Genomic DNA, 15,905 nt, shown 5'->3' on the forward strand with positions numbered 1-15,905 from the left:
AAAGTCAAATTTTATCTCATATAGCATCACTTCCACTTGTTCAAAATTAATAAACAAGGATTCTTTTTAAATGACTTCATAGCATATTGAACTCGTCAAAGAATATAGATTACATATTTTAGAATTATTTATCATAAATAAAAGAAAGTAGCTACTTTCCATTGCCGATGTCTCTTTAACCCGTTCATTACTGTAAAGTGTCAGGCAGGCCAGCCTTCCGCGCGCTGAAATTGACGTTTGCATCCGCGAGAGTTACCGGCCGGGGCCTGAGCACGCGGCAGAGCGGCGGGACACGGTGAGTGAACTGTTAACGAAATCCCGAACCACCGCGACCCGGCACGTCCATTCACGGTTAAATTCAGAGGCTCGCGTACGAGAAGCGAGTGCCTGGTTTGGTTCTCTCAAAGGAACCTCGCGTAACGAACATGCTAACTTGCTAGTGCGAGATAATGGGCCGCAGGCCGGGTGACTGAGCTGAATTAACCCGCTCAGGAGCGCTGCTGCCCGTAGGAGTTCACACGAAACACCGGTGCGTTTACAGGCCACGGTCTCTGCTGTGAGCAGACGAAAACAAACACCTTAACGGTGAAATATTCGACCGTTGAGCGTTAAATGTGATTACTATGTGGTGGTTAATAGGTTAAATTCTGTGCATTTATACTTAAACTGCGTTTTGTTGCACAAATTAACTACTGAGTGTGCACACTGGCATAAAGTCTCACTCGTTCAGTGACCAAAAGGACATTACAGCTGTTAGTGTGGAGGAATGTTTCGTGCAGCTGTAAAAGAGATTCATCCTAGTTATGTTATGATTAACACTCTTTGGGACACTAATGTTATTTAACCGTCTATAGACATACACCTGTTGAAGTTTTATCTGTATTTGTAAGACTAATAGATTCATATCATTCACTGATCTGGACAAATGGCAAACTCGTGAAATTGCTCATAGTGATTGACATTTATACTGTCATTTGGACCTGGATGCAGGGTTTTTCCTTATTTTTAATATTCTAGAAATGTATCTTTAATTTATTAAAGTTAATCACAATCACTGAAAGTGTTACTATGACTACCATTAATCTATTTTCTTATTTACCATACTGAACAAGATGAGATTTTAGGAGGACAGGACAGTATGGAATTACCTTTGTGCCAATAAAAATGAATGTAACTTATGAAAATATAAATTGAAACTGAAAAAAAAATTATTTGAAACTGAAAAATAAATCACAGGCAAAATCTTTTTTTTTAATACCCTGTATGTTTTGCTAACTGTTTTCTCCTCTTTCTTTCACTGATCTGTACTTACAAATGCACTTCCAGAGTTTTCATTTACGCTTTAGGGTAGGGTTGCACGAGCCATTTGTAAGTTCTGACTTAAATTGGAACGTTAAGTTCACTCTAGAGACTAAGTAACCACTAGCTAGTTTGTAACTAAATCAATGCATTATTCGGTTGCAACTGTTGTTCATAAGGCAGGACGTAGTTAATAGTTTGTTTTTTACCCTACATAATCCAGTAGAATCATTCAAATACACGAGCAGAACTTGCTTTAATATTGTGAATTTCAATTTATCATTCATAGTAACTTCTTTTGCCTCATGTAACTAAAAGTAAAAATAATTTTCCATTTCCATTAAGCAATGCTTAAACTTGAATTGAACATTAGCCTTTATATAGGCTATTTTTGTATTTAAATAACATTCAGAAACTGTTATTTGAATATGATGTAAGTATCAATAAATACCTAAAAAAAAAAAAAAAAGAACAGAATTGCAATTTATTTATTATTACTGATTTCATTTGATATGCACAACATGGAACGAAGCACACAGATGCGCTGTACCTGGGGTGTTTGAAGAAGCGCTAAAAAAGAAAGTATGTTTCACAATTTTTTCTCTCTGGGCTAAGTTGTAACATGCTTACAGCTGGTGGCTGATTGTCAGTCATACACATTAAAAAGTTCCCTACCCACATGAGCTCAGTACTGACAAGAAGTTTAAATAAAAAAGTCACTGTCAGGACAGATAACAAAAAATAAATACAAGTACTTTACATGTAAATGTCACCATTATCAAAGTTAAGAAAAAAGAATTGGTCATTGCGTAAACTAAATTCAACTGTTCAAAAAGCGCGGCTGAGGAGCATACTCTGCCTGCGTTCAGCTCATAATCTCCAAAATGGCGCTACAGTGATTCAACTTTCAATTCAAGTTTATTTGTATAGTGCTTTTTATGATAAATCATTGCAAAGCAACTTTTATATAATGCAATCACACTTGTAGCAATATTTTTTAGTTCTGTATGTTGATTCAGGGTTTGCATCATCTATTCTCCAGTGTTCTGGATCCAGACTGAAGCTTGTTTAAGTTACATCCCGTGGCAAAACAGAGAAACAAGTAGAGACATAATTAGCATAGCTGCTGTTCTAACAAAGTAAAATTAATTAGTTTAACCCAAGCTAAAGAATAATATTGCGCATTTGATCAGATACAACTGCAGTCACAAATTATGAGATGCATTATCTGAATGCTTGGCAAAAGAGATGTGTTTTTAATCTAGATTTAAACAGAGAGAGTGTGTCTGAACCCCAAACATTATGAGGAAGGCTATTCCAGAGTTTGGGAACCAAATGCAAAAATCTCTACCTCCTTTAGTGTACTGTGCTGTCCTAGGAACTACCAAAAGTCCAGCATTTTGTGACCTTAAGGAGCATGATGGATTGTAGCATGGTATAAGGCTAGTTGGGTTTACAGGAGCTAAACCATTTAGGGCCTTATAGGTAAGTAATAATAATTTGTAACTGATATGGAACTTAATAGGTAGCCAGTGTAGAAATTGTAAAATTGGGGTAATATGATCATATTTTCTTGACCTGGTATGGACTCTAGCCGCTTCTTTTTTGACTACCTGTAGCTTGTTTATTGAAAATGTAGGACAACCACCTAGCAGTGCATTACAATAGTCCAGTCTAGAGGTTATGAATGCATGAACTAGCTTTTCTGCATCAGAAACAGGTAACATGTTTCGTAGCTTGTCAATGTTTCTAAGATGGAAGAATGCTGTTTTTTTATTTCTGGGAAATATGGTTTTCAAAAGACAAGTTGTTGTCTAATATAACACCCAGAATTTGACTATAGAGGTAGTAACAGTACATCCGTCTAGTTCCAAACTGTAGTCTACTAGATTCAGTGTACTGTTTTTTTTTTGTTTTTTTTTTTGTTTTTTTGGTCCAATAAGTAATATCTCTGTCCTATCCTAATTTAATAGGAGAAAATTATTGGTCATCCAAACTTTAACATTTTTAACACACTTTGTTAGCTTACTGTAGGTAATTTAGAAGTTTCATCTGGTCTCATTGAGATATATAGTTGAGTATCATCAGCATAACAGTGGAAACTAATCCCATATTTTCTAATAATATTATACCAAGGGGCAACATGTATATTGAAAATAGAAGAAGTCCTAGGACAGATCCTTGTGGCACTCCATATTTTACTGGCTATAAATGACTTCCCATTTAAATATTTTACTGGTGATAAATGACTCCCCATTTAAATAAACAAAATGGTAGCAATCGGACAGGTAGGATCTAAACCATCTTAGAGCCTGCCCTTGAATACCTGTATAGATTTGTAATTGATCCATGAGTATGTCATGATCTATTGGTGTTGAACGCAGCACTAAGATCAAGTAAAACTAGCAGTGAGATGCAGCCTTGATCTGATGCAAGAAGCAACTCATTTGTAAATTTAACAAGTGTAGTTTCTGTGCTATGGTGAGGCCTGAAACCTGAAATTTTTTGCAGGAAGGAGCACAGTTGAGCAGGCAACTTTTTCAAAAATTTTAGACATAAATGGAAAATTTGAAATGGGCCTATAATTTGCCAGTTCACTAGGATCTAGTTGTGGTTTCTTAAGAAGAGGCTTAATAACCGCTAGCTTTAAAGGTTTTTGGGACGTGACTCAAAGATAACGACGAGTTAATAATATTGAGAAGCGGTTCTTCTGCTACAGGTAACAACTCTTTCAGTAATTTAGTGGGTACAGGATCTAATAAACATGTTGTTGGTTTAGATGCAGTGATAAGTTTATTTAGCTCTTCCTGTCCTATATTTGTAAAGCACTGCAGTTTATCTTTGGGTGAGATGGATGAAACTGAATTGTTAGACGCTGTAGAATCTACATTTGATCTTACATTTCTAATGTTATCTGTTTTTTCAGTGAAGAAATTCATAAAGTCATTACCATTAAACTTTGATGGAATATTTAAATCAGATGGTGTCTGGTTCTTTGTTAATTTAGCCGCTGTGCTAAATAAAAACCTTGAATTGTTTTGGCCCTGGCAGTTTTTAAGGCCTATAGGTCTATAGCTGGACATACAGACATACAGTTTTTCCACACAATTCTAAAATCTTCCAAGTTCATTTTTCTCCATTTGCACTCAAGACTATGAGTTTCTTTCTTGACAGTGAGTATTATTGTTATACCATGGCACAGTATGTTTCTCTCTAACCTTTTTCAGTTTGATGGGGGCAACAGCTTCTAACGCAGGGGTGCCCAACCCTGCTCCTGGCGATTGACTCTCCTGCAATGTTTAGCTCCAATCCTAATCAAACACACCTGAAGCAACTAATTAAGGTCTTCAGGCTCACTTAAAAATTAAAGGCAGGTGTGTTTGATTAGGGTTGGAGCCAAACTTTGCAGGACAGTCGATCGCCAGGAGCAGGGTTGGGCACCCCTGTTCTAACGTATTAGAGAAAATAGTGCCCACTGCCCATGTTGCCAGTCATTTGAAGAAACGTTGGGGAGTACACAATCCAGGCAATGATAACTTATGAAAAACAAATATTCCCTAAATATCATCTAGGGGTGCTCTGATCACGATTGGCCGATGGTTAATGCGCATCTCGTCAGTAAAGCCGGTTCTATAATCAGCGGTAAATTCCATCAGTTGCGTGATTTCACATAGAGCAGCTGTTACTACACAGGGCCATTGTTAACTGAGAAGCTGTGCAAATCCACGTTCATTTTCAGCGTTTATTTGCGCATCTTCGAAGTTAACAACGGCTGTGTGTAGCAACAGCTGCTCTATGTGAAATCACGCAACTGATGGAATTTACCGCTGATTAGAAAACCGGCTTTTCTGAAGAGATGCGCATTAACGATCGCCCGATCGTGATCGGAGCTTGCCTAATATCGTCATGATTTCTTGGTGACTTTAAACTCCAGTCCCATATACATCAAAACCGTCTACTAGTCAACTACCTTGTCATCCTGTTCTATGGAATTACTGTAAACTTTCAAGAAACTAAGAAAAATATAAAGTGAAACTGAATAAAATGTCTTTGAAACTGAGAAAATAAATGAATAAATAGCAGGCAAAATCTTTGTCTTTATTTTTAATACACTGCATCTTTTGCTAACCGTTTTCTCCTCTTTCTTTACTCAATAAATAAAGAAACAATTAGCAGCAAGAACATTATTTGTGAAATTAGATTTTAGGTCTGTTGTATTGACATCTGTTGACAACAAGCCACAATTGTAATTTTCATATTGTTTGAATTTTTCAGAATTAAGTGATCATTAATTGTGAGTGAAGTGAAAGTGACATTCATCCAAGTATGGTGACCCATACTCAGAATTTGTGCTCTGCATTTAACCCATCCAAAGTGCAAACACACAGCAGTGAACACACACAAACCATGATTTATGCTGCAGCGCCCGGGGAGCAGTTGGGGGTTCGGTGCCTTGCTCAAGGACACCACAGTCATGGTATTGCCGGCCCGAGACTCGAACCCACAACCCTAGGGTTAGGAGTCAAACCCTCTAAACTCTAGCCCACGACTTCCGCAGTTGTGACAGTTCATGTGTATTTTTGGGTTCACATAGCAGCTGAGATAAATCAGGCAGGTTATTTGTGAATCTGTCTTTGGTGACTGGAACAATAGTTAGTGCGATATGCGATATAATTAAATCTACTGTATGATTAAAATGATGAGTGGGCCCGGTGACATTTTGGTTGACTCCAAAAGAGTTTATCAGGTCAGTAAATGCAACAAGTCCTAATGCATCATTTGTATTATCAACATGAATGTTAAAATCTCCGACAATTAGCCCTTTATCAACTGTAATCAAAAGGTTTCGGAGGAAATCTGCAAATTCTTTTAGGAATTTTGTATACGGCCCTGGTGGTCTATACACAGTAGCCAGAGCAAGAGATACATTAGATTTCTTTTGCATGTCTGAGAGTGTAACGTTAAGCAGAAGTATTTCGAATGTGTTAAACCTGTATCCTGTTTTCTGGGTAACATTGAGAATATCTATATATTGTTGCAACACTTCCCCCACGACCAGTCTGACAGGGCTCATGCTTTTAACACTTTCACTTCACTCACAATTAATGATCACTTAATTCTCTGAAGAATTCAAACAATATGAAAATTACAATTGTGGCTTGTTGTCAACAGATTTCAAGACAACAGACCTAAAATCTAATTTCACAAATAATATTCTTTGTCCAATTGTTTCTATCAAGCTGATCATTTTATTTATCGAGTAAAGAAAGAGGAGAAAACGGTTAGCAAAACATGCAGTGTATTAAAAATAAAGACAAAGATTTTGCCTGCTATTCATTCATTTATTTTCTCAGTTTCAAAGACATTTTATTCAGTTTCATTTTATATTTTTCTAAGTTTCTTGAAAGTTTACAGTAATTCCATAGAACAGGATGAGAAGGTAGTTGACTAGTGGACGGTTTTGATGTATATGGGACTGGAGTTTAAAGTCACCAAGAAATCATGATGATATTGAGGGAATATTTGTTTTTCATAAATAATTATTGCATGGATTGTGCACTCATTCCTCTCCTCCAGTGACGTGTCACTCACATGCGATCTCTGCAATTACATTAGGAACTAGCAAACAATTCCTGGTGGACAAAATCAGCTAGGCCTAATGCCTCATATTTTCATATTAAGTCTAGGAGCCATTCTTTATCTAATATTCATCACACTGGAAGAGAAAATTTTCACAATTGTCATTTAAAGCTGACTTTAACTTTCATCAGTGTTCAGAATGTTTTAATTGAGCATCTTTTTCTAGATTCAGTTGCTTAAGACTGAATGAACTGGTGCATTAGCATAGCATCTGCATGCAGTAGATAAGCTTTTGTTTGGTCATTAGGATGCATTTGTATCCTTGATCAGACTGGAATTTGAAGTGCACTCTGAATGATCTTAAAAAGCCCTGCAAAGCATTTGCTTGGAATGTGTATAGCTGTAGTGACAGTGCTTCAAATCAAATCCATTTAAATAAGCAATTTATCAATGAATTTTACCATGCAAAATGTATAACTAAAGCATGCTATTTAAACTTGGCATGAAATGGAAGTTGTGTTTGACTTTTCTTTAGTATTGTGTGAGTGAGGGTGGGTCTTGATGCGTTACATCTGGAAATCATTGGTCATGTGATTGACCGGTTGCTAGAAGTGGCCGGAGGATTATTGTGCCTCCGTCACGCTGGCACACAAAGAATTTTGGGTCATGGTGACCTCAGAGCAACACAAAAAAAATTTCTAAATTGTAAAATAATGTAGGCAACAGGGTGCTGTATGACTTCATACCTAGTAAGCAATGAAAATCTTTATAAAAAAGTGGTATAATAATGGTTATCATTAATGGTACTGGAAACGTGAGTGTATTAACCTTGTCCTAAGAAAACCAAAAACCTGTTTAGAGCTTTCAAACCTTGCACTGATGAATGATAAGTGTGTGTATGTGCTGTGGTTGAATCTTCCAGGCCTCAACAGAGAGACCCACCATGCGTGAATATAAGCTTGTGGTCCTGGGCTCCGGAGGCGTGGGGAAGTCTGCACTGGTAACTTCAGAATTATTAAAGTCTCAGCATTACTGCATTATAAATGGCCATTGTATACAGTATCTGAATGTGTATGTAATGTTTTTCTCTCTAGTATTTATTCAGGCTTTGTTGTGGTTTGATTGAGATTGTGGTCTTTTACAGACAGTTCAGTTTGTACAGGGAATATTTGTTGAAAAATATGATCCCACAATAGAAGACTCGTATAGAAAGGCAAGTAAACCACTTTGGTATAGCTGAATTAATATTCAAGATAGGAATATACACTAATGCAGTACTGACCCCCTCTTTTTATGTTTTTTTTTTTTTTTTTCAGCAAGTTGAGGTTGATGGGCAGCAGTGTATGCTAGAGATCCTGGACACTGCAGGCACAGTGAGTTTAATTTGATGCATGAACTCATCTTGCCACTTAGTTAATTAGTCTTCCACGTGGACTCAATCGATTATTGATTGTTTGCCTACAGGAGCAGTTCACAGCAATGAGGGACCTGTACATGAAGAACGGGCAAGGTTTTGCTCTGGTTTACTCCATCACAGCACAGTCCACCTTCAATGACCTGCAGGACCTGCGAGAGCAGATTCTGAGAGTAAAGGACACAGAGGATGTGAGTCACTTTTAATAATAATTCATTAACAGTATTATTAGTGGTGCTAGCTTTTGCAAACCACAAATCTTTCTTTTTTAATAACAATTAATATATGTTTTTTATTTTGTAAAGTATAACCAGCAAGTTCTAAGCAGCAAAGGCAAAACTAATAAAGCACAAAACTTAATTTAATTTTACTGAGACGAGCTTAAAGACATCCAAGAAATTTGCAGACGCTGTGTTCACACTTTGGCACACCACACTACATTACCAGTGCACCCACATTTTTTTTCTTTTCTCCACTCTTCAGTGTCACATGGTCCTTCAGAAATCAGTGTAATATGTTGGTGATCAATAAACATTTCTTGTTACATCAGTGTTGAAGTGTTGTGCTTCTTAATTGTGGAAACTGATACATTTTTGTTTCAAGATCCTTTGAATAGATCATTGTTTCAAAGACCAACTTAAATTGAATTTTTTTGTAGCATTATACACATCTTTACTCCAGCTTCTGAACAATTTAATGCATCCTTGCCAAATAAAATCATAAATTATTATTATTTTTTAATTGCATTGACCCCAACCATTTGGACAGTACGGTGTATATGAATCCAGGTTACATGAGCACAGGATGTGTTTTGTGCCTCAAAATAAGACACTGATCTTTTAAAAATCAATCAAGCTAAAATCAAAACCATGTTTCTTTTAACCGTCAGTGAGTGTGGTTCCTCATTTAAGCCAGATGCAAACACAGTACACGCACTCATCTGATATCTCTCTCTGCTGTATAGGTGCCAATGATCTTGGTTGGAAATAAGTGTGATTTAGAGGATGAGAGGGTGGTTGGGAAGGAGCAGGGTCAAAATCTTGCTCGTCAGTGGAGTAGTTGTGCCTTTCTAGAATCTTCTGCCAAATCAAAGATCAACGTCAATGAGGTGAGTCACAGTTTAAAAAAAGAAAAAAAAACACACATGCACGAGGTCACATATGTACAGTCCTCTAATAAAAGTCCTTTGTGTTTTTGTTTGTGTATATCAGATCTTTTATGACTTGGTAAGGCAGATAAACAGAAAGACGCCGGTGGAGAAGCGAGCGAAAAATAAGTCAAACTGCATTCTGCTGTAACAAACTGCATCACCGCAGCAGCTCTGAGCCAGGTAGACAATCAGAAGTTCATTAGGAATCAGTACATGCTTTATTAAGAACTCCTTTCATCTGTGATCAGTGGTAAAGATTTCATCCTGTGTTTTTTCCATCAGTGGCGTCTGCTAGGGGTGCACAAAATACTTAATGAATGATAACTGCTTGGTTAAACGGTTAAACGATTTTTTTGTAATTAAGAGGATGAATATCGCAGGATGTTTTAATGTTATGGAGACCATATGTGTTAAAAAAAGATCAGTGAAAATTTGATTTCTCATGTCATGATCCATTTAATATCAGTGGATCTTTAATAACTGTGGAGAGACCTGGAGAAAGCTATCAAATGAGCATTCCCGTTCATCTTATTGGCATTATTTGCATGTTTCTGCAACATTTTAAAAAACAGCACCACTTGCTGGAGATTCAGCATTGGTGCATTTAGTGCTAGACTTCTATGTCCTGTGATTCTAAACCAACTTTTTGGTTTAGCAGCTCTTCGAAGGGGTTACTTGAGATGAATGACATGATTGTTTCCTTCTTTTTAGATTGACGAAATGAAGAACTGTTGCCCAGCTGGCCATCATTCTGTTCCTCTCTACAGTTATTGGCCAAACAATTATTAAGGCAGAACACCGGACTCCTCAACTAAAACACAGACTTGAAAGAAAAAAAGAGAGATGCAGCCTCTGCCTTTTCTTCCAGAACAGTCTTGAAAAAATATTTTCCCCCGCTCCTTGATTGCCAGTTTTTTTTTTTCTCCCCTGAAGCAGATTCCACAATAAGTATGAGTGTCTGGAGCAGAAGCTCCGTCTCTGACATGGTGAATTGGGGTTAGACACTCTGGGAAAGGTTTCAGGACTTTCTTAATGCCTACAGACAGAACGGGGACATTTCAAAAAAATGCTTTTGATTGTAAAATGATTTTATTTTGTTTTTTTTTCTCATTATGTTTGGACTATCACTAATCATTTGTATAGAGACGAAGTGGCCCTTCATTCATCAAAACATTTTCCTGAGTGACTTTTGAACACTGCTTTCTAATTCCCTTTAATATGCTTCAATCTTTATCTAAACAAACTGTGAAAATTACTAATGTTCTTTTTTTCTTTTGGTGGTAAAGTTAAGATGAGCAATTTGGATCTGTCTATCTTCAAGATAAAGATATTTTTTGCTGAAGCCAATGCATTTTTTTTCCACAATCAAAATGTCATTAATATTTCCAGTTTTTAAAGATAATAAACTTTTAGTATATATTTTTCCCTTGGTTGTATTTTGTGCTAGGCTGTAGTTCAGCCTGGGATAAATATCAGCCGTTTTGTGCCTGAGCAGGAGAAGGATGACTTCTGATCTCTATTGCAGAGATGACTTCTCCTCCGATAACCGTTAAACCAATAATCAATAGACAGTCCTTGTCACTTCATTTGCCAAGTTAAATCAGTTTTGATGTGTCAGATATTTTATTTTAGCCTTCATTGTTCTGCTCCATGGTTTTGTTGAGCATTTTAAAGTGTCTGGCTGGCTTTTGGTTTGTTTTTAAAAGTAATGTGTGCTTTATGATTTTATTTTTTACATAGATTTAAATAAATGTATTTCATATTGATGTGGTGTTTTATTTTTATATTTCCATTCCTTACCAACATAGACCATTATAGAGAAACAGTTTTTCAGTGTACTGTAGATACAGATATAACACAAAGCCGTATAAATAATTCCACTTATCTTACATTTTTCTACAAACCTCCTAAGTATGAATATAAGGGATTCATACTTGGTGCACACCAGATTACATGCTGCATAAAATAAAATAAAAAGATTCATAAAGATTAATGAGGCGTGACTAAAGCAAAAATTCTTGATGAAATTTTTATTATTATTTTTTTTATAAAAAGTATCCCATATCATTAAATAGCTCTGAAAACAGGTATAGAGACTATTGCAGGACCAACAGCCATACATTTATATCTATTACAGATAACATGAAGGTGCTGAGAAAACGCAGGTATTTGAATGTGCCGTTTTCAGTTTTTGCATAGCAGTTAAGCATCATTGCATAGTTTCTCTGTTCAATACAAAGCAGCTTTATGCTTGCAAAGCTAAGACATGAGTAAGACATTTGTGAAAAAGCACCAATCAGGACTTTTTCATAGAATGACTGACAGTTAGGCCTAAACCTAAACCGATGCAAACATCAGCAGAAACCGCATTAGGCTCTCAAGGGATCTCACAGAAACACATTGGGCAACACAATGTGACTCTATTAATACAGTTTTCTTTGCTCTGCCATGCTTACATTACCAACAACACATACAAATGCATTCCAGAAATGTTAACCTAACATATCTTTGGAAATTAATAGTTTGTGCTACTCCTCTCACTTGAGGGAGGAGGACAGTATTTCCAATACAATATTAGGACAATACATCGGCAAGTGGCAAGCAAGTCCGTTGTAAATGGTGTTTATCTAAACTTTTACATTGCTTCACATTTAGTTTACATAATTACAATGAAGATATAAATGTTTTTTTTTTTTATATATATAATTTTCAATTAATATCAGTTATTTGGGTTTGGTGTTCCGCATATAAATATATTGTTTAGACTACCTTTGACTTGAATATGTGACCGTAACAAATGGCTGACTTTCCTAGGTGCATTTAAAGGCAGCACCGTGACTTGAAGATCATTTTTACAACAATTTTGATCAAAAAGTCCACTAATTATGTTTAACAATTGCTAATAATATGTGTAACAGTCTCTTCCATGTAGAACTGTATCAGACCCACACAGCTGAGCTGTAATCAAACACAGATGGATGATGCTTCTCTACAATCTCCGCCCATCCTCTGTCTATCAAGCCCTCTGAGCCCTCTTGTTGGGTGGGTGTGGTTTTCATCTTCATTCTTCTCGTTCTCTTCCAGAATGGGTTGCTGACATCTGATTTTGATTTTCTGCATGAGATCTTTGGTTGTTTACAGATATCCGTTGCTTTGCTTTCTCGCTGGTGCTGTGGCCGAACACGACGTAGGACCCGTTTGAAGATGCTTGCTGTTAGTGAGAGTTTCCTGGAGATATCTTGAGAGTGACTGCTAGATGATGACTCCGAAAGAGTGTCTTTAAGACTGAAGTCATTCTGCTCCTTACCTGCTGTCTGGCCTCCAACATCAGGCAGGTCCAGCCAGTTCCCGACCAAATCAGCAAAAACATTATCGCCCAGTATCAATGGCTGTCTGTTTCTACTGTGGTTCATCAATGAGGCTGTCCAATCAGTGGAGTCGTCGATATCGAATGAAGAGAAATCTTTGTCGATTGTGTCTTCCTGAGAGGAAAAAGAGGAAGAAGTGCTCAGACTTCCTCTGTAAACCCTCCTGGGTTCATGTACCGTGGGAGTATGGCGGTTCTCTGCTGGAGAACTCGTGAGATACAAAGATGGTTCCATGATAAGCTCAGTCTTGAAACATTCTTGTGAAAGAATTTCTTCTGGTTTCTGTGTTCGGTTCAGGTGGGTTATCATTGAACTGTGGTTTATCTGATCGAGCATTGTGTGAGTGTGTGAAGAGACCTGGCTCGTTTTACTGGAGAACTCCAGCTCCTTCAGTGCAGTCTGGACCTGCAAGAGTTTGAGCTCCTGGAGAGCACCGATCACAGAATTCCTCTGAGCTTGGAGACCCTCATCTGACTGCCTCAAAGAATCACATAATGGGAAAGGCAAATAAGCAAGAGAGCAATTACTATAGACTTAATGAAGCAATTATCAGTGAAATCTGTTGTGACTGATGAATAACACTTATCTCACACTCACTTCACAGTAATTATCAAAAATCAATATTACTCCAAACAGTCTGCAATTTCTGCCCATCACAGATACCTTACTCAGCATCTGCTGAAGAGAACGCAGATGTGTTTTTTTTTTCTTGTCACAGCCTCCAATGAATTGCTCACTAGGATGATGAAGGCATGGCTTCTTTTAAAGCTGATTTGAAACTATACTGATTTCTAAAAAATGACATTGAAAATAAAAAATAAATGCTGTTCTTTAGAACTTTCTGTTTACCAAAGAATCCAGAATTTTTTAAATCATGATTTACGCGATATTAAGCAGCACAACTATTTTCAACATTAAAAATAATAATAAAATAATTTTATTAAGCACCAAATCAGCATATTAGAATTAGGCCATTTTTTTAAGGAGCATGTTTTATTACATTTATTAATGTTATTTTTTATACAGTTATGAACATATAAAATTGTAAACGATGTAAAAGTTGTAACATCATAGTTTTGGTAAATGTTAACGTGATTTATACTGAAAAGCAAAATGTATGTCTTTTAGTGAATTTATGAGTCAAAATGTTTATATGCATATTTGATATCCCATAACGGTTTCTGTTTGGTTGTATTTAGGTTATTTATTTACATAAATTTAAATAAATGTATTTCATATTGATGTGGTGTTTTATTTGTATTCCATACACTGCAAAAATGCCCTTTTTCTTCTGTTATAGAATAAAACCACTGTCGTCCTACCTTCTTTCACCCTGCAGTCTCTGCATTTCTTTTCTTCTCATCTCACTCCCTGTTTTCTGTTTCTTCTGTCCCTGGTGATAGATCACCAGCCAGTCTGAGCACAGCAGCGCACAACTGATGCTTTTCTACAGCAGTGTTGTGTCTCAAGGCATGATGGGAGATGTAGGAGCTTATGTGGGTGAAATGACTAGACTTTAAATCATGGGCGAACAGCTAAGCCATGTATTGTACTCAGTTTATGATTTTACTGGGTTGGTCATAAACACATATTGCTTAACTTTTATTATGACCAGAAAAATTCCATTCAGTGGAAATTCAAACAGAATGTCATATAGGCTGCTTATGTAAGCAGTAGAGCCATAATATCATCATAAAAGTCACTTTTACAATTACAGTTCTGTTTTTAAAGTTTTAAGAGCCAAATTATTGCAGGTAATCACTTTCACGTATATAACTTAGCCCTGCTTGCTACTTGTTAAGGCATGTTTCATGTTCACTATTTCATCAGATTCAGCAGAAGGTATAGTATTTCTCATTGTGTGAGGTTACTGACTTCTCCCATGTCAGTTTCCTTTGGGATGTGGCCAAGATGGACCTCAGTGCAGGTCCAGGGGGCATGGCTGGATACAGATCCAACTCATCCCACCTAACATAGGCTATACCTAAACCTATGTCTTCCACCCCCTGATCCCCAAAACCACCCATCTCCACCCCTAAACCACCAATCTCCATCAACCCTATCATCCTTGTGGCCCTGTTTCCTCATTTGACAAGCACTCATTCTCTCACTTTATTTCCACTCTCAATCATAAAAATAAAGGTTATTTAAATAAATATACCGTAAATAAATAAATCATTTAATTGCTATTTAGAATAAATTAATTAGATAAGTTTTTTTCCGGCATAAGGGTTTATTGCATCGCTTTTGTACCGCAATGTTATATGTTCACAGAATCAAAAAGCGTGTTTTTGTTTGACATAAATTTCACAACCTGGACTTAAATTTTTAAACATCACAGAATTCAGGTGCCAGCCAATCAGCGGCCTCCTTTTCAAAAAACCGTTGCCAATCAGGTTGCACCTTTTCTCCTGCCCCGGACAACAGCTGGATAAACATAAACACAGAGGTGCAAAACTGCGCAAGAGAAAGGCTATAAAATTGTGTTTATGAGAACAATATAATGCAAAGTCATACTAATTATGTCTAGTATACATATCTGTGAAGATGCTTGCAATAACAACACACACTGTCCTGTAAAAGTAAAAGACAAAAGAAAACGATCAAGAAAATCTCACCAGTTCATGTTTTAGACGCAGAAGGTTGCTGTCCATATCACCGGGATTCGTTTTCTCTTGCCACATAACTGCTAAATTACAAAGAAAACAATAAAAAAAAAACTAAACGCGTTATGAATCGTTAAAACTTCGTTCCTTTTGATGTCGCTATTCGCTGAGTTCTTCCGTGTTGCTTTCTAATGGTCAGTCGTGTTTGACCAGCGATGTTTGCTAATAATATTCCTCTATCATCTCGCCTCTGACACACTGCTGATTACATTCAGATGACATTACAGCTCAGCACAGACGAGGAAGAGGTACAGTCAAGCCACTGAAGAATATGTTGTGTCATGTTGCTTTGAGGGGAAACTTTAAAATATATATTAGAACTGAAATAATAATAGTTATATAGAATTTAATTCCTCGATGCCTTCCATCTAAAGCAGCAATTGTTCGTTTTTAAACTTGCTGGGTCAAACTTTCAAACGACGTGTAAT

General features: G+C 36.7%; 2 protein-coding genes across 2 annotated transcripts; one reads left to right on the forward strand and one right to left on the reverse strand.

Moving 5' to 3' along the window:
* Positions 1-181: 181 nt before the first annotated feature.
* Positions 182-11,209, forward strand: LOC128018570 (ras-related protein Rap-1b). The gene is made up of 8 exons (XM_052604156.1): positions 182-295; positions 7,802-7,879; positions 8,024-8,096; positions 8,200-8,252; positions 8,344-8,484; positions 9,258-9,401; positions 9,505-9,623; positions 10,155-11,209. Exons 2-7 carry the CDS (start codon positions 7,823-7,825, stop codon positions 9,589-9,591), a joined length of 555 nt encoding a protein of 184 aa, XP_052460116.1. The 5' UTR covers positions 182-295; positions 7,802-7,822; the 3' UTR covers positions 9,592-9,623; positions 10,155-11,209.
* Positions 11,210-12,175: 966 nt separating this feature from the next.
* Positions 12,176-15,629, reverse strand: LOC128018058 (PAK4-inhibitor INKA2-like). The gene is made up of 2 exons (XM_052603444.1): positions 15,430-15,629; positions 12,176-13,285 (listed from the first exon to the last, which is right to left on the reverse strand). Exons 1-2 carry the CDS (start codon positions 15,493-15,495, stop codon positions 12,383-12,385), a joined length of 969 nt encoding a protein of 322 aa, XP_052459404.1. The 5' UTR covers positions 15,496-15,629; the 3' UTR covers positions 12,176-12,382.
* Positions 15,630-15,905: the final 276 nt, after the last annotated feature.

The sequence above is a fragment of the Carassius gibelio genome, chromosome A8 (assembly GCF_023724105.1).
Source record: "Carassius gibelio isolate Cgi1373 ecotype wild population from Czech Republic chromosome A8, carGib1.2-hapl.c, whole genome shotgun sequence".
Lineage (NCBI taxonomy): Eukaryota > Metazoa > Chordata > Actinopteri > Cypriniformes > Cyprinidae > Carassius > Carassius gibelio.

Excerpts from the sequence above, each read along its gene's own strand:
- LOC128018570 (XM_052604156.1), top strand. The coding sequence starts at position 7,823 with ATGCGTGAATATAAGCTTGTGGTCCTGGGCTCCGGAGGCGTGGGGAAG. Across the intron at positions 7,880-8,023 it reads GCGTGGGGAAGTCTGCACTG|ACAGTTCAGTTTGTACAGGG; the intron begins GTAACTTCAGAA and ends GGTCTTTTACAG. Across the intron at positions 8,485-9,257 it reads GAGTAAAGGACACAGAGGAT|GTGCCAATGATCTTGGTTGG; the intron begins GTGAGTCACTTT and ends TCTGCTGTATAG.
- LOC128018058 (XM_052603444.1), bottom strand. The coding sequence starts at position 15,495 with ATGTGGCAAGAGAAAACGAATCCCGGTGATATGGACAGCAACCTTCTG. Across the intron at positions 13,286-15,429 it reads TGCGTCTAAAACATGAACTG|TCAGATGAGGGTCTCCAAGC; the intron begins GTGAGATTTTCT and ends TCTTTGAGGCAG.